This window comes from Triticum aestivum, chromosome 7D, assembly GCF_018294505.1.
Source record: "Triticum aestivum cultivar Chinese Spring chromosome 7D, IWGSC CS RefSeq v2.1, whole genome shotgun sequence".
In the NCBI taxonomy this organism is placed as follows: domain Eukaryota; kingdom Viridiplantae; phylum Streptophyta; class Magnoliopsida; order Poales; family Poaceae; genus Triticum; species Triticum aestivum.
The window spans coordinates 5,532,558-5,556,851 of NC_057814.1; the positions used below are offsets into that span (position 1 = coordinate 5,532,558).

Consider the following 24,294-nt stretch of genomic DNA (forward strand, 5'->3'; position numbering starts at 1 on the left):
GCAGAGTATGAGTTCCACAAAAAATGAAGATAATGGCATGAAAGGCTGCCATGAGCGCACTAACTATTGTCGCGTGTAAACTTCATGGCCACCTAGCTATCGAGGACAGTTGTGTTCTTTGAAGTATGGAGAATGAATTCAGTTTTTCATGCACGGATAATGGTGTGCCCATGCACAATTTATCTGGGATCATATGCAAACCATATGGCCGCTCCTCATGAATGAGCAACTTGTGGACAGTGGAAAACAATGGCTCTCTCATTTTACTAGTTTGTTCGGAGCCTATTTGATACTCCCTTCATCCCATAATGTAAGACGCTTTTTGACACTACACTAGTGTTAAAGTAGTGTCAAAAAGCGTCTTACATTATGGGACGGAGGGAGTAGATAGTAATTATGCTCGTATGTCGCATTTAGTAGTTGCAAAAACAACTTGGTCCATGATAAGGAAATCCCACCTATCGACGCAATAATGATATTTTGAACAACTATTATAATTTATAAATCAATCAATACGCTCAAAAGTATACCATTGAAATGGCATAAGATGCCAACTTATGAGTTTTGAAGGTCATCGACGCCCGAAACCTTCTACACATACGCCGACCGTTCGATGACTTGCATCGCCGGTGGGTATGGTGGCCTTGTCGGTGGACGGGTCATTCTTGGGGGGGGGGGGGGGGTGCGGCATCGGATTCTGGGGAAGCACGACGGTTCAATCATGCGAAGTACCCCTGAAACAAAACCTTGTATTCAAAACAGGCCCTCAACCCTCAAGGCAGAAATACGTGGGTCCTCAGGCAGCATTCCGTGAAAGCGCCACTCCCAGTCCCTCCCGGCGGCGGCCGAGCTCGCGGCCGCCCGCCCGCAAAACCCTAGCCGCCGCCGGCGGAGCCCCCCGTTCATGCCGGGCTGCCTCGCCGGCCTGGCCCCTCCGCCGCCCGCCGCGCTCCACCTCCTGCTCCGCGGCCGCAGCCGCCGCATGGCCTTCTCCGCGGCCGCGCCGTCCCGCGCCTTCCAGCTCCGCCTCAACCCGCTCACCGGCGACTCCGAGTGGCTCGTCGTCGACGAGGCGGAGGGGGAGGATGTGGGGGCGGCGCCTCCCCAGACGCAGAGGCAGCTCCTCGCCGCCACCTCCTACCTCGACATGCTCAACGACGCCGCCCGCAACCGCGCCTACCGCCGCGCCATCGACGCCGCCGTCTCCGACCCCTCCGCCCGCGTCCTCGACATCGGGTGAGCGCCCATCGATGCATTTACACTCATTGGACCATGTACTCTGGGTCACATTGCGACATTCAGACAAGTTTATCAAGGCCATTAACATTTAATTGGCCCTCTTGTTAATTAAGGCCATTTGAACAATAGCCATTAGCATTTAATTGGTTAAATAATCACGGAGGGAGTATTAAGGACATGCTAGTCTAGAAAACAAATCAGCTGTGTTGGCTACATGATCTATGATATCACAAAGAAAACAGAGTGGATGCTAATGCTTGGGGAGAATATCAGGTGCTCCCGGAGCACCTGAGCTTAGGTGCTCCGATGCAACCTCGGCCGCTGGATTGTGATCCAATGGGCAGCATCATGGGATGTGGATCAAAGCATTATTTCAGGAATGTTCAGGGCGTTTTCTGCAAAACATTGATGCTGGATTTGTCTTTTTTGTTTCTTAATGTGTGTTTCGAATTTTGATTCGAAATTTTTAGGGATTGTACACTCATGTGATGTGAACATCCACAATTTTTTTCGGAATTTTTCGAAACATATAGTAGGCTTGTGCTACTATTGCAGATAAAGTTCATTATAGTTGACAAAACATACTATGTTTCTCAGGTGAGTGAAATTCTTGACTCTGAGCTGTTGGGTGAGGGTCTGATACCTACTCTACAGCAAGCTCATGATTCGTTATTGGTGAAAAATCCAAAGACAGTCCCATATCGAGCAACTACATACGGGCAGGTCCGTTCACACCACTTGTTCAATATGACTTCATCTGGATAGCATTTTCTATGGAAGCAGTGTTTGATTGGTTTATACTGGATTTTTTTCTTGGGCATCCTAGTTAGTCGAAAGTCCGTTCTTGTGGAAGATGCATGATTTGCACAGCAATGAAGCAAATGCTGCAGATGGTGTCTGGCTTACTCCTGATGGGATGGAAAATATTGTTTCTGTGAAGCTGCAGCAACATGCAATGCAATGTGACCCGTTAGAAGATGAGATACGATTGGTATGCTATGCACCATTATTTTGCATATTCAGGAAATTTGTTGTCCCAGGTCCTAACTTATTTTGCTTTAGCTGTCAGAACCCTTCAAAGTTTTTGAATTTGACTTTTCGGAACGACCAGAGAGCCAGCGTGAAAATAAGATCACGATTAAAACAACTGGTGATGGCTGTGTTCATGCTATTATTTCATGGCAAGTACAGCATCTGGCAGTCTCTTTCGTCACCTTATAGTTAAAAGTGCGCTGAATGAATATTTTTTCTTCAAATGTAGGTGGGTGCTTCAGTTAGATTCTGCTGGGTCAATCTTCTACTCCACAGCTCCCAAATGGGTGAGGCAATCAAGTATCAAGGATCTACCACAATGCGCCGATGGTTGGTTAAATAATCAAGACTTTTACCATCTTAAGTAATTCTTTTGCATTATTCAGTGTCATTTTCCATTTCCCTAGATTGATAGGCTTATATTGTTGGCATGTTTTGGCCAACATTTATCTGCATTTCCCTGATGTGTTGGTAATGTTGGACTTGGGTCATATGGGTATCTAGAATGTTATGGGGAACTGGCTGTCATATTTTGAAGAAAGAGCTTGCATTAACACTGCACCTATATAGTACTTACACAGCAATCAGTACAAAACCTGGAAATTTCTATATCACCATATGTTTGGCCTACAATTAACTTGAAAAAAATATTCTAAATGTCAACATACCATTAAATTTTAAAGGGGATTGTGCATTTGATCCATGGAACTAAGTATCATATATAAGTTCACAATTGCATTGCAAAGGTTTAAATGGAATCAGTGCATTGTTTTTCTGGAATAGTGTATCGCGGATGTTCAGGATAGTCTCCCAATGCACATTCACGGTTACTTACCTATGCCTTAATGTGTCTGCATGGTGTTATGCTAGTGATGTTAATAGCATTGCTGCAAGTATTGTTATTTGTTAGTGATGTGATGCCTTATTGTTGAAGAAGTAAGCGATTTGGGCATATGATTGTTTTTAGAACATACATTCTTCTTAAGCTCACTAGCATTTGCTTGAACTAGCATATTCGATATGTAGACCTTATAGGAGTCACCCTGTTTCGCATTCTGAAGCTACTTAAACGATATCTCCCTTCTATCTTTATAGACACGAAGGATTGGTGTGATCACTGGAAGCACTGTGTTTGGTTTACACAAGGAAGGGGTGCTCCTGTTATGAAAGATCAAACTCTTTCTCTAAGGGCTAGTCATAACCTAACTAGCATCTCTTATCAGCTGCTAAACCCCAATGATGAAGCATGCAATGGAAACTTGAAAGCTGACCATCTAACATTGTTGCCAGAAAGGATAGCACTTTATGGTGATATATATTGGAGATCAGCTTTGATAACAGCAATTAAAAATGCTGTAAGTACTCCAGTTCATTTGATTATAATACTATGTTGTTGCATTGCACACTTGATTTCAACAAACTTCTGTTTTCCACTGTTAGAAATAGAACAGGATGTTAATTTAAGACTTAAACGTTCTAAAAGAATTCCACAGATCTGCTGATGCAAAAATATTCTAATGATCTGCCAACATTTGAAAATGAATTCCGGGTTTCAATAGTTTCTACAGTTTGACAGTTTGGCCATTTGAAAATAGAAGAAAAAACTGTGCTTGCATAATCATATTCATATTCTTAATTCATAATATGAGCTGGTCCCTCCGGGCATGGACTGAAGGGATTTTTATCGCTTCGACAATCTGGAAGCTATATTGTTGCCTTGTTAGTTTCATGGAATCTAGTATCTTTCAGTTGGAGTACATGATCAGTTCCATGGTTTATGCTACCTACATTCTCTTTTTGATACAGATTACCTACACTATTCTAACATCGTCTATTCATATCCAATGTTTCTCTGCCCAGCTGAGTGACAGATCTCCGCAAACCTGTATCGTGGCTGATGACAGTATATTCTTAGCTCTCTTAGTTTCTTCTCTCTCACCATCTTCAAAAGTCATTGCCATGTTTCCTGGTCTACGGGACAAGGGTGCGACATATCTCCAAGCTGTTGCAAAGGCAAACAATTTCTCCATGGATCAAATTCAAGTGATTGGTAAAAGAGCGGCATCTCTTTCAACGGATGATTTGGAGCATAAAAAGGTTTGCTGCTAGTTTATAGTCTGGCTTCAAAAGTAGTTCCAGGATTCGTACTGTTGTTTTTTATGAATTTTTCATCATCTTCTATCGTTTTATCTCCACAGATTAACTTATTAGTGGGCGAACCATTTTATTGTGGCAGTGAAGGGATGCTTCCATGGCAAAACCTGCGTTTCTGGTTTGTTACTTCAAAATTCTAGTACTCATTATCTAACAAATTAAGCTTCACACCATTACTAACAAATCAGTCAGTTGATGTTGCACATTCAAGTTCAAATACCGCCCATGTTGTGCTCCTTGTTGTATTTCTGTTAGTATATTTTCTTTTGATTCTTTGTCTCCATGGTCCTCATCGATTCTCTGGCCTGGCAGAAATTGATGGTAGTTTTGATTGATAGTTAAATTTCACTTTTATACTATAATTTCGTTATTGTTAAGCCCATATTTAATTGAAAATATGGCACCCTATTAAATGTTTCCTTTTATCTAGTACTTTTATTTTTAAAGTTCCTTCTAGTACTAGTATAGTGCAATTGTGGCAACATAGTATTGTAAAAGAAAATAATGCACCCTCAATTTGAACAGGGAAGCAAATGTTTGCTCGTAGACCTTCATGCATCTGTTCACATATGCCTTAACTAACAAGCGAAGAAACGAACTTCTATGTCCTCTTCACTGGGGAAATAGGCTTTATTTTTTAACTGTTGCCACCATTTTAGGTTTGTTGATCCAAGTTTAGGCTGGAAGGGTCATATGGTTGTTTTGAGTACCTTGTAGGATAAACACACCTATTCATCTAATTTTCATTGAATTCACCAAGTATTAATCATATTTTTTAGAACATGGAATCCACATTTTAAATGAGAAGGCCTTTGATGTCTATTCTTCTGTGTTGTAATGCCGATTGAAGATGCCAATATCTGCTCCTGTTATTTTTGTTTTAGGAATGCAAGAACTCTGTTTGATTCAATGTTATCTGCGGATGCACTCATAATGCCTTGCAAAGGAGTATTAAAATTATGCGCCATGTCTCTTCCGGTTAGTCTTCCCACAAATTACTCTTTATTTTCTTTTGGGCAAAAGAACAGAGTTTTTTCCTTCTAATAACTGGGGTACTGCAGGACTTGTGGAAGAGCCGTCGCAGCCTTAAAGATGTCGAGGGGTTTGACCACTTGGTTGTTAACGAGACTCTAGGAGCCTGCGGTGATCTTCCTGGAGAGCAGCAAGGTCCTTGTCTTCCATATTATGTATGGCAATGTGGTTATACGAAGGTACAACAAATACTGTCTCGAGGTTGAATGTATTGAAAATGTACCATATCATTTCTATTAAAAGTGACTAACGATGCATTCAAAATTGAGCAGAAATTAAGCAAAGTGTACTCCCTCATGGACTTCAACTTTTCTGAGCCTATTCACTCCTGCTTCGGGAAAACAAAGGTATATGTTGTTATCTTTCTGGTGGCATGAACGTAATAAGAGTTATTCTTTGTGGAGTTACTTTAACTTCACAGAGATCCTTGAGTTTTATTAGGTCCACGCTGTCACTGGTTCTAAGTTCTAACTGAATTTTAAGAAGATGTGAATACATGAGATCTCGCTAACTTAGATGATACTAGCGTAAAGTTGTTTGCTAGGTGTTTGTTGGGAGCGATTTTGTTCTGCCTTGACCTTTCTTAGTTTATATAAATGCAATTCATAGGAAACCCGGGTATCATTCATTCCTCGGCCTCTCATGCACACTAAGATACACGATGTAAAAGAGCCCATCTGGTGGCTACAGTATGCGTGCAGTCTCCTGACTGAATTGTGTGCCTTGATATGCACATAGTTTTCTGGCTGATGTATTATATATGCGGGCTCGTAGATCGAGTTTGCCGATGCTGGCACTTGCCACGGCTTCGCGGTTTGGATCGACTGGGTGCTCGACGAGAAGAACTCCATCGTGATAAGCACGGGACCAGGTAAATAAAACATCTTACCTTCATCTCATACCTTGTTTGTAACTGTATCTGGGATATATTAGATGTAACTGTAACGAGACTGATGGTTTCCCACTGCGTTTCCCTGATGGTGCTGTTGGTATTGTTTCTCTCAGATAGCAGATACTGGAAGCAAGGTGTGCAGTTGCTGAGCAAGCCTGTGGAAGTGAGCCCAGCCGATGACTCGGCCGCGCTCGTGGAGGCGTCCTTCGATCCTGCCTCTGGCGACATCGTGTTTACTTCCTCCTTCTCTTGATGTAAGCTGTAACGTTGGACCTATTGCGCGCGTCGACGACAAGATATTGCCGCTCGCGACACCCTTTGTCGATAGTTCTTCCTATTTATCTTGCAGGGAGGCTCTGCCAGTAGTTTAGGGTCTGACTGTGTTACAAACAGTGCTGAGGCCCATTTATTTGTGCGCATGATCGAATATTTGCTCAATTTTTTGCAAGGAACGCTGCTCTCGCATTCCATAAAAACCGCCAGCACACCAGTTCAGTACAAGCTGAGGCAGATGGCCAACCCACACATGGTTGCCATCCAGATTTTTTTTTACATTGTCATACGCAACACGCACCATGCAAAGGTTTAATTTCTTTAAGCAGGGCTTCTAATGGCGAAAGATGATGGAGATGGCCACACCGATCCAGCATGTTCTTCAGCGGGATGAGGTTCAACCTGCTAACATTTGAGGAGCTCACCTTTCTTGCACTTGGTCCTTGCTCTCTAAGCTTAAATGCCCAAAGAAATTGTTTGCTAATCCACACATCCTAATGCATAAATGAAACCAATTTCAAATATACTTGCACATTATTGCCAAAAAAGGCGAAGAGAAAAGGAAACAAAATGCCTTCCTTCTGACCATTTCGTCAAACACCTCGCGCCAGTCCTTGGTTGGAGGGAGGGAGCTCGCCGCCTCGCCAAAGCTTGAGACCGCAGCTCGGCTCCAGAAGCTGCGGCTGGGACATCAGTGGACGCCCTAGCACTCTACTGACCGAAGATAGCCATTTGCTTGCTTGACAGCAGAAACTAATATGGAAATCACTAACATCCTTCGTATAGAAACTATTCTCCCTGCTACCGCCTTTCGGGGCGCGTAGATGAAGGCATCCAGTATGTGCTGCGGTTTACGTTCTCCTTGTAATGCCTTGCCACCATGAATCTGCCGAATTTGAATATTTTTGCACATTAATAGAATCCAACAGACTCGTGCCTTCAAGCAATTAATCATGTTCATCTACAATGCGCCAATACCTGGACAGAATTTAGCCCATGCGAAAAACATGGAAATCGCTGCGACAAAGAGGAACAGCCAATGTTTGAAGTGAGTGGATAATAACAAGGTCTTTAACGCAGTCAGCTTGTCCGCCCACTGCATCCAGAAAAGAACTGTTAAATAATGTAGGAATCAGACAAAATGAATTTATTTATTTTTACATTAATTGGTTATTGTTATTATTACTTAAAAATTCCTACCTGTGCAAGCGCACGTGTCGATAGTTACAGGTTATGGCAGGAAACATATGAATTAATGTAGGATGGCAAAAAGACATAAGGCCAGTCTTGGCGAAAAAGAGATGATCTGCGGGAGCAGAGAATATGTACCTGGCGAATGGGTGATCCTTTAGCAACACCAATGTTACTTAGTTCATTAACAATGTGGGCTATTGTAGGCCTTCGCGTTCGGTCATCCTCCACACATTTCAACGCTATTTCGATGCATGTCCTCACTTGTTCAGATGCATGGGGCGACACTGTTGCCTCCACCTTTGTTCGCCAGTTTTCACGTACCTAGAAATATAATTGAAACATAATAACACCAAAAGTGGGGAACAGGGGTAAGGCACAATAAAAAAATTGTGAAAAAATGTTTTCCATGATATGAAATCCTTTTTCTTACAGTTGTAATAAATTCTTTCGGAGGGGTGTATGGACAACTGAAGTAGCCCTCCTTTCCTGCCATTATTTGTATGATTATGACCCCGAGACTAAATACGTCAAACTTGGGACTGATTGCCTGTCGGTTGATGTATTCTGGTGGCATGTATCCACTGCATTTCATCTAATACAATTATTTTTCTGAAAGTTCGAGAAAAGATGCTAATTGATTATTTTCGAGTTATTAACTTACCGTGTTCCTTTAATATCTTGGGATTGTGTCATATAGGTTTGTGGTGAATCAAAAAGTCTTGACAAACCGAAATCACCAATTTTTGCTACCATATCCTTATCTAACAAAATATTTTCTGGCTTCAAGTCCAGATGGTAAATGGGAGTATCAGCATTATGAAGGTAATGTAAACCCTCACATATTCCTTTTATTATTTTGTAACATTTGTCCCAATCAAGTCTGCAAGATTCAGCTGTAGAAGTAAAAAAAAAAGTATGTTAAATCGCCATGTAAATAACAAGTATAATAGTATTATCAAGTGTGTTTAATCTAAAACGTAGTCCAGCATATCACCCGGTTTCCCCTCCTAGATGCTGCAAAAAATAGTTCCATCTTCTCAACCCTAACCCGTATCTCCTTTCTTGTTGGTTGCTACTCCCCACCTAACCCAACCATGAATCATGTGTATGGAACTACGGATACAAGGGTGAGTAAATAGATCATGCCCCCCTCCCCCGGCGCCCTCTTATGTTGTAGGAAATTCAAACATAATTTAGTGCAAGTAGAGCAGAATCATACCAGAAAGTTGATTGTCAAGGTTTCCACCCTGCACATATTCCAAACAAATTGCTCTTTCTACCACGCTAGCAGAAACATGTTTTCCCTCGTACTCAACAAATATATGTGATGCATGGTGGCAGTAGCCAACTAACCGTACGATATTTTTGTGTTGGACCCTCATTAGATTATTAAGCTCGTTTTTGAATTGTTCATCATCAATCCACAACATTTGATGAAGTTTCTTAACAGCAACCTCTTCTCCATCCTTCAGCACCCCCTGTTAAAAATCTCAGTTTTTATGGCACATCATTTTTGTAGTTAACGGCAGGGCTCATTTGGAAGTTAGAAGATGAAGTAATAACATACCTTGTAAATAATTCCATATCCACCACGGCCAACTATGTTTTGCTTAGAAAATTTATCAGTAATATTTTCTAAGAACTCAAATGAAAACTCTTTTGCTCTATATAGCTGATGTATAGATGAGCACTCAACAATATCAATCTTATTCAGTTTCTGTATGATCTCCTTTATAGTAGGCCTCTTTTCTCGACTGAACTCCACACATTTTAGAGCTATTTCGATGCATGTTCTAACTTCACGCGAAGTATGCTTTGATATTGTGCCCTGCATCCTGTTTACCCAGAATTCATATACCTGCAGAATTGAAACATAATTCCTTGGCTTGCATGCCTAGATGTGTGGTACAACCTAATATTAGTGAAAGTATTACATTCCATAATATAAAGTTTTTTCTTACACTCTCAATAAATACTTCGGGGGAAGTATCTATACACTTGGTGTAGCTCTCCTTTCCTGCCATGATTTGCAAGATTATAATGCCCAGACTGAATACATCAAACTTTGGTGTGATTAGCCGTTTACTGATGTATTCTGGCGGCATGTATACTCTGCAAAGTACAAAAATAATTTATCCTCACAAAAAATTCCATACAGGAATTTGATTACTTCTCATGGTTTTTTCATTGACGTACCTTGTTGCTGTAACTTCTGGCGTGTTGGAGGCTTCTATTGAATCAAAGAGCCTAGAGAAACCAAAACCTCCAATTTTGGGCATCATGTCCTTATCCAGCAAAACTTTTGTAGGTTTCAGTTCCAGATGGTAAATAGGATATTCGAATCCTTTGTGAAGGTAATGTAAGCCCTCACACAGTCCCTTAATTATTTCGTAACATGTGTGCCAGACAAGAGCACATGGTTCATCTATAGAAGTAAACAATAAAATGTGTATTACCGTGATGTAAGGTTTAGAGATTATTGCCTACATGCAAAAATGGTAGTGTAAGTAGAGCATAATCATACTAGAAAGATGCTTGTCAAGGCTTCCTCCCTCCAAGTATTCGGAACATAGAGATCTTTCTTTCACTCTAGCAGAAACATATTTTCCATTGTGGTCAGCAAGCACTTGCGTTGTATGATGGCTGTAACCAACTAACCGTATGGTATTTTGATGTTGGACCCTCATAAGATTATTAAACTCATTTTTGAATTCCTCGTCGTCAAGCCCTGGCATGAGATTAAGCTTCTTCACAGCAATATATTCCCCATTGTCCTGTACCCCCTGTCAAAACATATCTATTAAGTCACTATATGCTAACATACAGTATTGTTGATTAAGCATTTTTTTTGCAGGGATGTTGATTAATTAAGCATTTAATACAATGGTTGATAGAAATTAATGGATCGAGACGATTCTTTGCCTCTTCCACCTCGTTGTGGTTGGGAAGTATATATGGATCAAGATGGTTCTTTGCCTGTAGTAGTACTAGGGTATGCTTGGGTAGTAAAGAAGTGTGCTTTTCAGTTTGGGCATGAATTTGAAGTCTATTAATGATCTAACTAGATGGCTTTTTACTTGGCCTTTGGAACCTACTCCCTCTGTCTTTGAAAAAATGTACTTCCAACTTGCCGTGTTGTGCCCCGGATGGTTCTGGTGTTGGCTCGGTCGGCCGGGGTGATCTGGTGGGGGAAGACGCGGCTTGGAGGGCCGGTGTTGTGCCCCTCTTCGCCCATAGACCCGTCGTGATGTGCCTGCTCTGGCCCAGATCGGGGTCAGGCAGGGCACACCGACCAGGTGGGGTGTCGCAGTGAGGGGGTTGTGGCCGCCACCTACCTCATGAGGTGGACACGGCCTGGCACCGGTGGCCACCTTGGCCGGCCTTGTGCCGGGGGCTTGCTGCCCGAGGTCCTGCTACCAAGTTCTTCGCAGCATGGGGTCGGATGCTGGACGGGCAGCTATGACCAGGGGTCAGGACAGCCGGCGTTCGCTTGTCCGTTTGTGGATCCGTCACCGGTCTTGGGCCTAGGCCGGCTTCGGTCGAGTGGCTTGACAGGGACCTGTGGTGGTTTACTCGGCCGGTGGATTTGTTCTTCCTCGACATGATGGTCACTTTATGATGCTTAGGGAGGACAATTCAGCGAAAGCTGCGCAAGACCTTGGCCGTTGCCGGCGAAGACGACGTCTACGAATGTCGTTTTCCTTCTCGGAGGCGTTGCTTACAGTCCATCCTTCTTAGGCAACCCGACATCCTCTGTGTTGCAGCGTCCTCCTATCCACGACGTCTTCTTTCGTGGTGTGTCGTCTGATTTTTCGATACCAAGGTTCCTATATGGGCTTCTTGTCGCCGGCAATGTACCTCGATGTAACCTTGGCCTCTTTTAGACGGCAATATTCTTGGTGTGCGAGGTCATCCCAGGACCAAGGGGTTGCTGGGATCGGTGTCGTGTGGGTAGGCTGCCGGATGTATTCTTTAGTCAAGTTGCATTGGGTGTGGTTGTCGGTTGCCAGTGAGGCTCTCTCTGGCGGCAGCAAATGTCGTGCTTGACCTTGTTAGGCCACCACCGCCGCTCTCCTCCCTGAAGGCGTTGTTCATTGGCCCTTCCTTCATCAAACTGATGGTATCTTATTTCGCCTGGCCCGTCGATTGAAGTGTGCCTAGGAGTGGTGGCCTGGATGGTGAGGTGTGTAGAGGCGTGCCGAGAAGACTTGGGCTTATTGCCAGGAACTAGCTAGATTCCTTAGTTTGCTTAGCTTGGCTTAGCTTAGTCCCTGTTTTTGGTTCCCTGTTTTTAGCTTTATGTGCTTCTCTTGTATAGCAGGTATCCCCAGCAGGGTTGGTGTGCGTTTGTATGATCCATCTGTAACAGTTGTGGCTTTATTTATAAAGCGGGTTGGAAGCCTTCTTCGGTATATGTAGGCAAAAGTTGTGCAGACCTTGCTTGTGGTATCCGTTTCGTATCGATGAAATTGGGAGCGCGATGCCCATTAAGTTGAAAAAAAATAAGAGCAACTCCAACAGTTCCCCTAAAAAACTTCCACTAAAACCAGTTTTTTGGCTGCCCGTAAGTTTTAGGGGAAGTTTTCTGGAAGCAACTTTTGTCAGATCTCGTAAACTTCTTTCCCTAAATCTTTTCTTGATTTATTTTTCATTAAAAAAAGTTTTTGTTCTTCTTCTTGTGCCCATCGGTTAGTGGTGGCCACCAACGGTGGGCGGTGGCGCGGGTGCGGGTTGCCACCGGCGAGGCGCCGCGTGTGGCGGCATGGCCAGGGGGCACGAGAGGCGATGGCGACATGGCACAGTGGCGGGGGGTGCAATGTGGCAGCCTGGCGGCACGCTACATGGGGCGGCCCGTCGCGGTGACGCGGTGCTTTTCCGATATGGGCGACGGCGGCGCTCCGGCGAGTTTCCAGTGGGGCAGTGGTGTTCGGTAGGCCACGCGTGAAGGTTCCATGGCGGTTACCGCCCCGCCAAAAAACTATGGGAAGATCATCTCCCTGTAAATCGGCAGGGAGAAAGAGCCTCTAAAGATAAAGCTAGTTTATGGGAACTGTTGGATAGGTTTTTTTGCCCCAACTTTTCCTAAACGACGGTTATTTTACAGATAGGGAAACTGTTGGAGTTGCTCTAAGGGATCAAATCACTTTTGATACAACTGTCCCAGTAGGAATAATCTATTATAAATACTCTTTCATTCCGAATTAATTGTTGGAGAAATGGATAAATTTATTCATTTCTTCGACAAGTAATTCCAGACGAAGGGAGTATTAGGTAAGGGAAGGTAGCATTTCCAATGAAATCCACCATTTAGTGCCGCTCTCTGCGCCAAGAAAATACTTTCGTTGAGTTTAGCTGAAGACGATTAATCTTTGTTCTACTCCCTCCGTCCGGAAATACTTGTCTTAGAGGGAGTAATTCGCAAGTCACTTGAAAAACAAAATATGGAGACAAGTATAGTGGTAATCATATATAGGGGAGTACCTTGTAAACTACTCCACGCCGACCACGACCAATTATGCGCTCCCCTGAGAAACTATTTGTGATACGGTTCAAGAGCCCGAATGTAAACTCGCACGGAGGAGTCGCACCGCTTTCGTCCTCCTCCTGGCCGCTGTCGTCTTTCTTCTTGATGATCTCCTCGACGGAGACGAGAAAAGCATGCCCAAACAACCTTCGCAGCTTTCCCACGGCGTGGACGGGGTCAACGCCGTCCCCAATGACCATGATATTCCCATCAATTTCCAAAGAAATCGACTCGACGCCTGAGGCCCGTTGTTGTTCACGTCAGAAACGATTTCACCACCAAAACTGGAAAGAACACTACTAACATCTGAACAAGCAGTACTAGTAATTAATAGTACCAGGGAGAACGGCGACTGCTGTCAACGCTTTCGACTTCTGTTTGTTGTCCTTGAGCTCGACCTTCACCACAATCTTTTGCTGCAATCCTCAAAACAACAAAACGACGGGCCGAGGCCTGCAAATCAGTACTGTATCTTCTAGCTAGAGGGCAACGGCTACAGATGAGCACAAGTTTGTCAGCTGCTACAATCTCACCTTCATGGTGGCGACGAAACCAGAACCAGCCGGCGATTACAGCTATAATCACAGAGGCAACGCGCACATCAATCTCGTCTCCGTGAGGATCCGCGGAGGGCAAACAAGATCTCGACTGGTTCCGCCGAATGGACAGTGGTGACGTCCGTCAACGCTATACGCCTATACGTCAGTTAAAGGCCGCCATTGCTTTTGGTAAAGGGAAACGCTTCGAGCCGGCGAACCGGCTGAAATTTGCGCCGGTCGTTCCACACACGCGCACTACCTAGGGCCCCACGCACCACACGCGAGCACTGCCTTATCCATCCCTGCCTTATCCATCCTCTTTCTTTTCTCACCCCACATGCCATCTCTCTCGCTCCATTCATCTCAATCTTATCCTCGCGGCGCACTTCACCATCTCGGCAGCGGCCATCGCGGCTCTCTGACCATGGGAGAACCACCACCCACCACCTCTGCATCCATTTTTTGACAGGTGCTGCAATCAGCACCCGCCGGTGCTGTAGACGGTGGCGACGAAAGCCGGCGACGGCCTTTTTGCTGCAACTGGGCATCCCAGGGCTGGAACCCATGCCCCACGCTGCTTCAACCGTTGAAAGGTTTCACGCCGTGGAGACGGACGGCGGGCTGCGGATGACCTTTTTTTGCTTCAACCGGCCATCTATTTGCTGGAACCGGCATCAATTTTTGCTGTCGTCGGCCCTGCGATTTGCTGGAACAAAAGGCGCCCTCGCCGCCGACGAGTGTTTTTGCTGGAACCAATGTATGTTTTGGTCAAATCTGGTCAAACTGTGGTCAAACTATGGTCAAACTACTTATTCAAGAAATATTAGTGTTACTACATAATTATTCAAGAATATTAGTGTTACTAAATAATTATTTCATTTTTTTTTGAATTTTGGTCAAATCTGGTCAAACTATGGGCAAACTACTTATTTAAGAAATATTAGTGTTACTAAATAATTATTGTTTTTTAGAATAATAGTTTCAAACTCAAACAGTGGAACATGTGACTTCATGCTCAAGCTAAACTCCAGAGGGTTAATAGGATTGACATCTTACTATTGTCAGGAAAACAATAAGTGCAGACTTGGAAACGAGGGGGAATAGAACCCGGAAGTTAAGCGTGCTCAGACTGGAGTAGTAAGAGGATGGGTGACCGGCCGCGAAGTTAGATGATTTGGAATGATGAGGGTGATTAGAGATTAGAGGTTAAATAAAGCAGTGATGAGGGATGGTTAGAGATTAAATTGAAAAATAATTCAGAAATTTGAAAATTGAAAAAAATTCAAAAATAAATAATTTTTTTTCGTAAAACCAACCGGGACTAAAGGTGGAGCTCCAGACAGCAGCCACGTGGACGGCCTTTAGTCCCGGTTCCCCTCTAGAACCGGGACAAATGGCCCGACACGCGATATGGTGCGCCATGATGTTGCTGAGAGTTCAATTTAGCTCCTGCATGCAGGCAGCAGGCTGATTTCAGGGGCGGGTTGGCGGCGGCGGATTATTTCAGTACATCTGCCGGCGGACGCGAGCAGCGCCCCAAGTTGTTTACGTGAGGAGCTAAAGCTAAAAGTTGAGTACATGCATGTTTGTGCGCTGTCCGTCTAGACGTGTAGTAGTAGTTCGAGTCAGTTTAGGACTCATCAGAGGTTCAAGTCCTACGTGCGTCTATATAAGCGCACTGTCCTTGGGTACAAAAGTTTTTTGTGCGCGTGTTCGTTCTTTCTAATGTGATCCTTCATAAGGATAGAATTCCAACAAAATATTCAGTTCATTTTCCCAAGAGTTTTCCGATGTCCTTAATTGCCAGCAACAGCAGCAAACGTCGCCGGCGCCTTCCCACTGTACATCACGCATCCAGCGGCGTCTCCCCTGGCGCCGGCACGGCGGCGCCCTCCCCCTGGGCGTCCATGAACGAAGACTTGCTTCGCCTGATCGCCTGGCGGGTGCTGGCCGGCGACCTGCTGGGCTACGTCCGCTTCCGCGCGGTCTGCCGCCACTGGCGGTCCAGCACCGACAGCCCACGCGGCCGCGGCATCATTGACCCACGCTTCCACCCGCGCCGCTGGATGATGTTCCCGGAGGGCCACGGCCTGCACCCATCTCACACCAAGCTCCACGGATACATCCACTTCCTCAACCTCGACACGGGAAAGTTCGTCCGCGCCAACCTCCCGGCCTTCAAGGACCACTGCATCCTCGACTCGGTGGACGACCTGCTGGTCATGCACAGGGACGAGGACACGGCCGTCCGCCTCCTCCACCCTTTCACCGGCGACGTCGTGGACCTCCCGCGGCTCGTGACCCTTGTGCCGCACATTGACCTAGGCCTGCCTGGGGCCTTTCTCCCGGCGCAGAGGTGCTACTACCTCAGAGGAGTGTGCGCTTCCCTCAGCGTCAGCGCCGCCGGAGTTGTCACCGTCTTGCTTGCGCTGCATCGGATGGGCCGCGTCGCCTTCGCCACCTCCCGGGACCAGCAATGGCGCATGTCAACATGGGCACTTGGTTACAACACACCCTTGTCGTTTCAAGGCAAACTATATATGGCGCGAATGAGCTTCGATCCCAAAAAGAACTCGGATATATTCCAAGTTGATCACCACCACAACAGGGCCATCTGTTAGGGTAGGTAGTTCTATACCGTATGTGCCCATGTATAGTCGCCATACGGTATAGCCAGGTCGTGCAGCAGTTGATAGCGGAGTGGCGCACGACGTGTGGTAGTGGCACACGCATGATCTCGCTCGGCAGCAGCAGTAAACTGTATATATACCGCAGCCTTGAGCATAATCAAAGTGTGTTGAATCTCATTCTTCTCTTTCCTCCTAACATGGTATCAGATGCCCCGGACCTGCACAATCCCTTCGCGCAGGCTCCTGATCCTACTTCCGCTTCCGCCATGGACGAGAATCCCGTCCTCTCTCCCCGCTCCTCTGTCAACGGCGCTGTTGGCGTACTCGCCGCTGCCGCCGGCGCTCTTGACGCCGAACCTCTTCAGCAGGCCGCGCCAGTCGCCCCAGTCGCCCCAACCGTCCCTCCTCCCTCTCCTTTTCCCTCCGCCATTCTCCAAACTGTCGACATTCGTCGTCATGTTCCCGTCGTTCTGGACCTTCTCGCCGGCAACTACTCGCAGTGGAGGCGCCACTTCGACACGGTGCTCGGCATGTTTGGCCTCCGCGTGCACGTCGATGCCGCCGCGGTCCCTCGCCCCCGTGATCCGGAGTGGCAGATGGCCGACCACACCGTCGTACACTGGTTGTACACCACCATCTCGCCGGAGCTTCTCGAGGCGGTGATGCAGCCGGAGGACACGGCCCTGACCGTGTGGCGCGCCGTCGACGACATCTTCCGCAACAACCAGTTAGCGCGCGCCGTCTACATCGGCGCCGAGTACCACGCCGTCGTCCAGGGGGACATGACCGTGATGCAGTACTGCACCCGGCTCAAGAGCTTTGCCGACCAGCTCCGCGACCTGGGGCAGCCGATGACGGACACGCGTCAGGTTTTTCATCTCCTTCGCGGCCTGAACCGCCAATACCACTCTGCCATCCCTCACATCACCTCCCAGAACCCGCTGTCGTCGCTCCTCCAGGTGCGCTCGTTTCTCCTCTTGGAGGAACACCGCGCCGAACAGACTGCTCGTCTGCAGTCCACCCATGCTCTCTGGGCTGGCCGCGGCTCCTCTACACCGCCGGATCCGGCTCCACCAGCACCCCCTCCCGGCAACGACAACACCTCGCGTGGGCGCGGGCGCCAGCGCCGCCGTGGTCGCGGCAACGACGGCCCTCCTGCTTCGCCCACCCAACCGGCACCCCGCGCGCCCATCTGCCCTGCACCGGCCCGGCGCCAACTCATGGACGGGGTTGGTTCAGGCCTGGCCCATGCAATGGCGTGCCCCCGGCTCTGGTGTGCTTGGGCCGCGGCCGGGCACGCCGCACCAGCAGGCCATGTTTGCGGCGCCTACCCCCTACGGCTACAGCGCTCCTCCAGGCTACGGTGCTCCCGGCGGGCCTCCTCCTGGCTATGGGCCGCCTCCTGCCTACGGTTCTCCGGGCGCTAGTTCGTCTACTGCACCACCGCAGCCGTGGGACATGCAGTCCCTCCAGGCGGCCCTCCACAGCACCACGACTGGCCCCTCTTCGTCAGGCACCTCTCCCGAGTGGTACCTTGATTCTGGTGCTTCCGCTCACATGTCTTCGAACCCTGGTAACCTTCATTCCCTCCGTCCTTTCCATTCCTCCTCCAAGATCATCGTGGGCAGCGGTGCCCATCTTCCCATCACCCATGTTGGGGACGGGGCTCTCATCCAGGGCACCTCCCTTGTTCAACTACGAAACGTTCTTGTCTCACCCTCTCTCATTTATAAACTTACTTTCAGTTCGCCAAATTTGCCGTGATAACCCTGTTTCCGTCGAGTTTGACAAGTTTGGTTTCTCTGTCAAGGATCTTCAAACCAAGGTGGTGATCCTCCGCTGTGATTCTGATGGTGATCTCTACCCCATTCGGCGCCCCACGCTTCCTCCTCGCCATGCCTTCGCCGGTCTCGCCGACACCACCTTGTGGCACCAACGCCTCGGTCACGCCTCGCTCCGTCTGGTCGCCGATCACCTCTCTGTTGGGTTCAGCAAGTCTGCACCCCACTCTTGCCATGCATGTCGCTTAGGCAAGCACGCCCGTTTGCCTTTTAGTAGTTCTTCCAGCATTAGCATGTTTCCCTTTCATGTTTTGCATCTTGATGTATGGACGTCTCCGGTTGTAAGCATATCTGGTTATGAATTCTACTTAGTTGTGCTTGATGATTACACCCACTATGTTTGGACTTTCCCACTCAAACGCAAATCTGATGTGCTTCCGGTTTTGCTAGATTTCTATGCGTATGTCAAGACACAGTTTCAACTCCCTGTCTTCTCACTTCAGATCGACAATGGGCGTGAGTTCGACAGTGCCGCTGTCCGATCTCTCCTCGCTCGCCACGGCACGCATTTACGTCTTTCCTGCCCCTACACAAGTCAGCAAAACGGCAAGGCGGAACGTATTCTACGCACGCTTAATGACAGTGTGTGCGCCCTTCTTTTCCACGCATCCATGCCCGCCAGGTTCTGGGCAGAAGCCCTTAACACGGCGACTTATCTAATCAACCGGCGGCCATGCCATGCTACCACCCCGCACACTCCACATGAACTCCTCTTAGGCGTTGCTCCAGACTACTCCCTTCTTCGGGTCTTTGGGTGTTTGTGCTACCCAAATCTCACCTCCACTGCCAAGCACAAACTCGATCACCGGTCCCTTGCGTGTGTCTTTCTTGGCTATCCTTCCGACCACCGCGGGTACCGCTGCTTCGATCCCACATCTCGTCGCGTCATTACCTCTCGCCACGTCCACTTTCACGAGACAGTTTTTCCCTTGGCTACTCACCCACCTTCTAACACCGCCGCTCCACCGCCGCCTACTTTTGCACCGCCCGTTTTGCAGGTACCCATGCTTAAGCCGCGCCCCAGCGAGCGCGGTCCGCGTTCATGTGCGGCATCTGCATCGTCATCGGCTGGCTCGGCCATCTCTATGCAGCGCGCGCCCTCAACGTGTTCGAGCTCCACCGGCCAATCGTCATCCAGCGGCTCGACGCCCTCTTCACCCAGCGCGCCCCCCATGCAGAGACATCGGGCCGCTGCTCCGCTGATCGACGGCTCGGGTACACGCCTCTCCGTCGTGGGCTCCTCGTCTTCCCCTGACGAGAGTGCTGCGTCGAGCAGCTCTTCTGCGACGCCGCCTCCGACCGCTCCGCCTGCCGCACCACGGCGTATGGTGACACGCGCCCAGACCGGTGTCTTCCTCCCCAACCCGCGCTACCACGACAGCCTCGTCGCCACCACGATCTCTGGAGAGGTCTCGTCGGTGCGCGTCGCCGTCCGCGACCCGCACTGGTTCGCCGCCATGCGCGCCGAGTTCGACGCTCTTGTGCGCAACCGCACCTGGGAGCTGGTGCCTCGCCCGCCCGGCGCCAACCTCATCACCGGCAAATGGGTGTTCAAACACAAGTACAAGGCCGACGGGTCCCTCGAGCGCTACAAAGCCCGCTGGGTCGTGCGCGGGTTCCGGCAACGTGCCGGCGTGGATTACGGCGAGACCTTCTCACCGGTCGTCAAGCCCGCCACCGGTCGCACTGTGTTGACCCTCGCTGCATCACGCGACTGGCCGGTTCATCAGCTTGATGTATCCAACGCCTTCCTGCACGGTATGCTGGACGAGGAGGTCTACTGTCTTCAGCCAACCGGCTTCGTTGATGTCGACAGGCCTCACCACGTCTGTCGCCTCTCCAAGTCTATTTACGGCTTGAAGCAGGCGCCGCGCGCGTGGTTCCGTCGTTTCGCCGGTTTTCATCAGTCCATCGGCTTCTCTGCGACACGCTCGGACTCGTCGTTGTTCACTCGTCGCCACGGCCCCGACATCGCGTTCCTGCTCCTCTACATCGACGACATCGTGCTCACCGCGTCCTCGCCCGCAGCGCTCCGCCGCGTCGTCACTCAGCTCACTAGGGAGTTTGCCATGAAGGACCTCGGCCCTCTGCACTTCTTCCTCGGCATCCGCGTCACGCGCACGGCGGCGGGCTTCTTCCTCTGCCAGGAGCAGTATGCCGCGGACATTCTGGATCGCGCCGGCATGGACACCTGCCGCCCGTCTCCCACGCCGATCGACACCAAGGGCAAGCTGCCAACGGCCGATGGGCCCCGTGTTGCTGACCCCTCCGCCTATCGCAGCATCGCCGGCGCTCTACAGTATCTAACGATCACGCGCCCAGAGATCGCCTACGCCGTCCAGCAGATCTGCCTCCACATGCATGATCCCCGCGAGTGTCATCTCGGGTTGATCAAGCGTGTCCTTCGGTACATGTGCGGCACGCCCACCCTCGGTCTTCACCTCCGCGCCTCGCGCGTCCTGGACCTGCGAGCATTCATGGACGCCGACTGGGGTGGCTGCCCTGACACACGCCGCTCCACCTCTGGCTTCTGCGTCTACCTCGGCGACGCGCTCGTGTCTTGGTCGTCGAAGCGCCAGGCCATCGTCTCGCGTTCCAGCGCCGAAGCGGAATACCGCGGCGTTGCGAACGCCGTTGCTGAGTGCGTCTGGCTCCGACAACTACTCGGCGAGCTGCTTTCCCCCGTCGACAAGGCCACGCTGGTTTACTGTGACAACGTCTCCGCTGTCTACCTGTCCGCCAACCCTGTTCACCATCGCGGGACAAAGCACGTCGAGCTGGATATCCTCTTCGTCCGCGAGCAGGTGGTGCTCGGCGAGTTCCATGTTCTTCACATCCCCACTCGACAGCAGCTCGCCAACATCATGACGAAAGGGCTGCCATGGGAAGTTTTCTCCGAATTCCGGTCCAGTCTTTGCATCGCTTCAGCCGACGTCACGACTGCGGGGGGTGTTAGGGTAGGTAGTTCTATACCGTATGTGCCCATGTATAGTCGCCATACGGTATAGCCAAGTCGTGCAGCAGTTGATAGCGGAGTGGCGCAAGACGTGTGGTAGTGGCACACGCATGATCTCGCTCGGCAGCAGCAGTAAACTGTATATATACCGCAGCCTTGAGCTTAATCAAAGTGTGTTGAATCTCATTCTTCTCTTCCCTCCTAACACCATCATCATGTGGATGTGGTGGGCTCAGCTGGTTCCTCCTCATTGACATTGCCACCACCCAAGTTGATTGCCACAATTCCAGCCGAGAAGCTCACCCGTCCCATCCACCTAGTAGAATGCGACTCGCAGATCCTTGTGACCGGCTACACCGATCGCTCATGGTCGCATATGATCATCCATAGGCTTGCGGATCTAATTACATCGGAAAAGCCGATTCCGGTAACAAGCATTGGGGACAAGGCTTTGTTCCTTAACAATGTGAGGAGCCTTTCTGTTTCCTCCAATGGGGCATTGCCCACTGTTGTCAGCAACACCATTGTTCAGGCCAGCCTGGCAAATGGGTCACTTACCGAGTACAACCTTAGTACTGACGCTTGGTCACGGCCGATGGATGGTTGCATCTTACATGGCCCCGTATTTGGACCCTGTTGCCTTATCTACCATATCTGCACCTGTTGCATTCGTGAATACTGGTGAGTCGGATCTGTACCACCTCTTTTTTTTCATCGATCTCTGCATTGTTTTTCACTATTTTTGTTACAAGTTACTTAGGCGAGCCGATTGATTTTCTTTTCTTCTTTCAGGAACAAAGGACAACTGTGCAACCGGAATAAACCTTGCAGGTGGCGAGTGAAGGGAAAGTGGCGCATAGGGGTATAGTCCGCCTTTCTTAAATTTCAACACTTTTGCCGCTAATCTATTTATTATTCATGCTTAACTGGTACCACTTGTTCTTTATGTGTTGCTAGTACATTGATGCCGTAGGTCCTTGATCTCAAACATGCGGGGCTTTTATAGCTTCAGCTGTGTTTGGCAGCAAAGCATTTTAGAGTTTTTGTAGAATACCGTGATTTTGTAGAAACCATAGTTTGAATGATTATTTTTTATGTGTTTGGCATCAACAAATACCATGATTTTATAAACCGTAGTATCTCCAACACTATAGTATATATTTTCGTAGTATTTTAAAAAGAGACCTTGACCTGTTTTTATAAACCAGGCTGATAAAACCATGTCTTTTAGAAACCGGAGTATTCATTGCACGCGCACTGGAATACTTAGGTTTCACATTACCACAGTTTTTAAAATGTGATGCTGTCAATAGTTGGTTTATTGGAATATATAATGTCTCTTTCGTGAGCAGCGTTTGCAACTAGTGATCATTTCCCATTTGTTAGAGATAATGAAACAATTTTCTATTTACATGGAAATATTGCTGCCATATAGGTGTGTTATTCTGTATGCATAGACTGTTGTGTGTGCATTTAGTATTAATTGAGACGTTCCAGAACACATTGTTATGATGTACTTATGGACTGACTATATAGTGAAGTTTTCTTATGTGTCAGTATAGAATTAGTTATCAATGGGAACACTTTTTTTTTACTGTAAACACTAGGAACACACTGTTATGATTTTTCAATATTTGGACATCACGGTCATAATATATGTGCATATTTGCTCATCCGCAGAGTTACACATATTCCTTGACCAGTTGCTAAATTTGTCAACACCAGTCAGCTTAATGTGCTACTACCTCCATTCCTAAATATAAGACGTTGGAGCAGTTTATTTAAACTGCCCCAACGTCTTATAATGTTGGGGTAGTATATCCTTTCCCATTTCTGGATGAATAATGTTTTTCTTTTCTTATGTTGATGCTTTATCCATGATGTACTTTTTTTGTATTTTTTAATACACTGGTTTGATTTTATAATTACCCCTGACTTAATGGCATTGTACTTGTCTTTCACCAGGCGTAATTGATTTGCTATGGCGATCACCATGATTCGTTTGTTATTCAGATGGTACTTGGATTTTCTAAGCCTCCACAAATCTTTGCCACCACCAATTGGAGAGATTCTATTGCTGGATTCCCTAATGTCATGTACTCATGTTGAGTAGGCAGGGGTTTCGCTACAAATCGATCATTAGATTATTATTTTTAGTACGGCAAATCGAATGCCCGAGATGGCAAATTATGTCATCGCGAGGATGGCGAATTCCTTTAGCAAGCGCTAGACTCAAGGAAATAACCATTTTTATTACCTGATTACTGAGACTACATACATCATACGGCTTGCTACAATCACCCGGGATACTGTTTTCACCATCATTTATTAGTTGTGAGCACTGACTAAATGATGGAAGGTCAACCCATTTGTTTTTGCCAAAATCTTGGAAGTCCAGCTAAGCATCTGGCCATGTGACCTCCTTTTGCATTGCAAGATCTAGAAATAACAGATGATGTTAAATCTTCAAACAGTTGTGACTTTTTGAGTAGTACATCCTTTTTTTTTTTGACGCTGCTACGGCGGGCAAAAGCCGGCCTGAACAATTTTCATTTTCAAAACCAAGATCGAGATACAAACACAACGGCTATAACAAGTAGCACCCAACCCACAAGAAAGGGACAAGGAACAACAGAAGAAGAACCAGAAGCAAGCTACAACAAGCAGCCAACACTAAGAACTTAGCATCCATTATCAGTAGGTAGACCGAGAAGAGCAGAAACTAGCATTGTTGGATCAGACGAAAGGAGATCCGACACCGAGAAGACGTTGAGGAGAAGTCGTTTGCTGCCCTGCGATCACTCATCACTTTGAAGAACTAGGAGAGTCACAACCACCGTCGAAGGGTTTCCCATTGCCTAGCCACGCCGTGACAGAGAGGGCCGCTGACCGTGCTGAAGGGCAATGCACCTCCTCTGAGCCACACCACGGCCTCCATCACAGATAGAGAGAGTCAGAACACTATGCGAGACAACAAAACCTCAAGCG

General features: G+C 47.8%; 3 protein-coding genes across 5 annotated transcripts; 2 read left to right on the forward strand and 1 right to left on the reverse strand.

The window, feature by feature from the left end:
- The first annotated feature begins 789 nt into the window (after positions 1-789).
- LOC123166842 (protein arginine N-methyltransferase 7) lies at positions 790-6,787 on the forward strand. The gene is made up of 13 exons (XM_044584648.1): positions 790-1,237; positions 1,837-1,962; positions 2,066-2,230; positions 2,302-2,420; positions 2,501-2,601; positions 3,367-3,626; positions 4,132-4,368; positions 4,470-4,543; positions 5,310-5,403; positions 5,487-5,636; positions 5,730-5,804; positions 6,232-6,328; positions 6,463-6,787. The coding sequence occupies exons 1-13, from the start codon at positions 905-907 to the stop codon at positions 6,600-6,602; spliced, it is 1,971 nt and encodes a 656-aa protein (XP_044440583.1). The 5' UTR covers positions 790-904; the 3' UTR covers positions 6,603-6,787.
- On the reverse strand, positions 6,777-14,157 carry LOC123166080 (dual specificity protein kinase zak2). 3 transcript variants are annotated; one of them, XR_006483361.1, is made up of 14 exons: positions 13,874-14,157; positions 13,678-13,756; positions 13,298-13,578; positions 10,341-10,599; positions 10,013-10,241; positions 9,778-9,928; positions 9,384-9,674; positions 9,036-9,294; positions 8,478-8,709; positions 8,247-8,397; positions 7,952-8,137; positions 7,601-7,718; positions 7,209-7,508; positions 6,777-7,116 (listed from the first exon to the last, which is right to left on the reverse strand). XR_006483361.1 is itself a non-coding variant. In XM_044583844.1 (14 exons), the coding sequence occupies exons 1-14, from the start codon at positions 13,877-13,879 to the stop codon at positions 7,474-7,476; spliced, it is 2,208 nt and encodes a 735-aa protein (XP_044439779.1). In that variant the 5' UTR covers positions 13,880-14,157; the 3' UTR covers positions 7,096-7,473. The 3 variants fall into 3 exon arrangements, 2 of the variants coding, with proteins under 2 accessions (XP_044439779.1, XP_044439778.1); XM_044583844.1 differs by having other exon boundaries at positions 7,096-7,508; positions 10,341-10,405; positions 10,475-10,599; XM_044583843.1 differs by having other exon boundaries at positions 7,096-7,508.
- A 1,512-nt stretch (positions 14,158-15,669) lies between these two features.
- LOC123166847 (uncharacterized) lies at positions 15,670-16,500 on the forward strand. The gene has a single exon (XM_044584653.1). The coding sequence runs from the start codon at positions 15,670-15,672 to the stop codon at positions 16,498-16,500; it is 831 nt and encodes a 276-aa protein (XP_044440588.1).
- Positions 16,501-24,294: the final 7,794 nt, after the last annotated feature.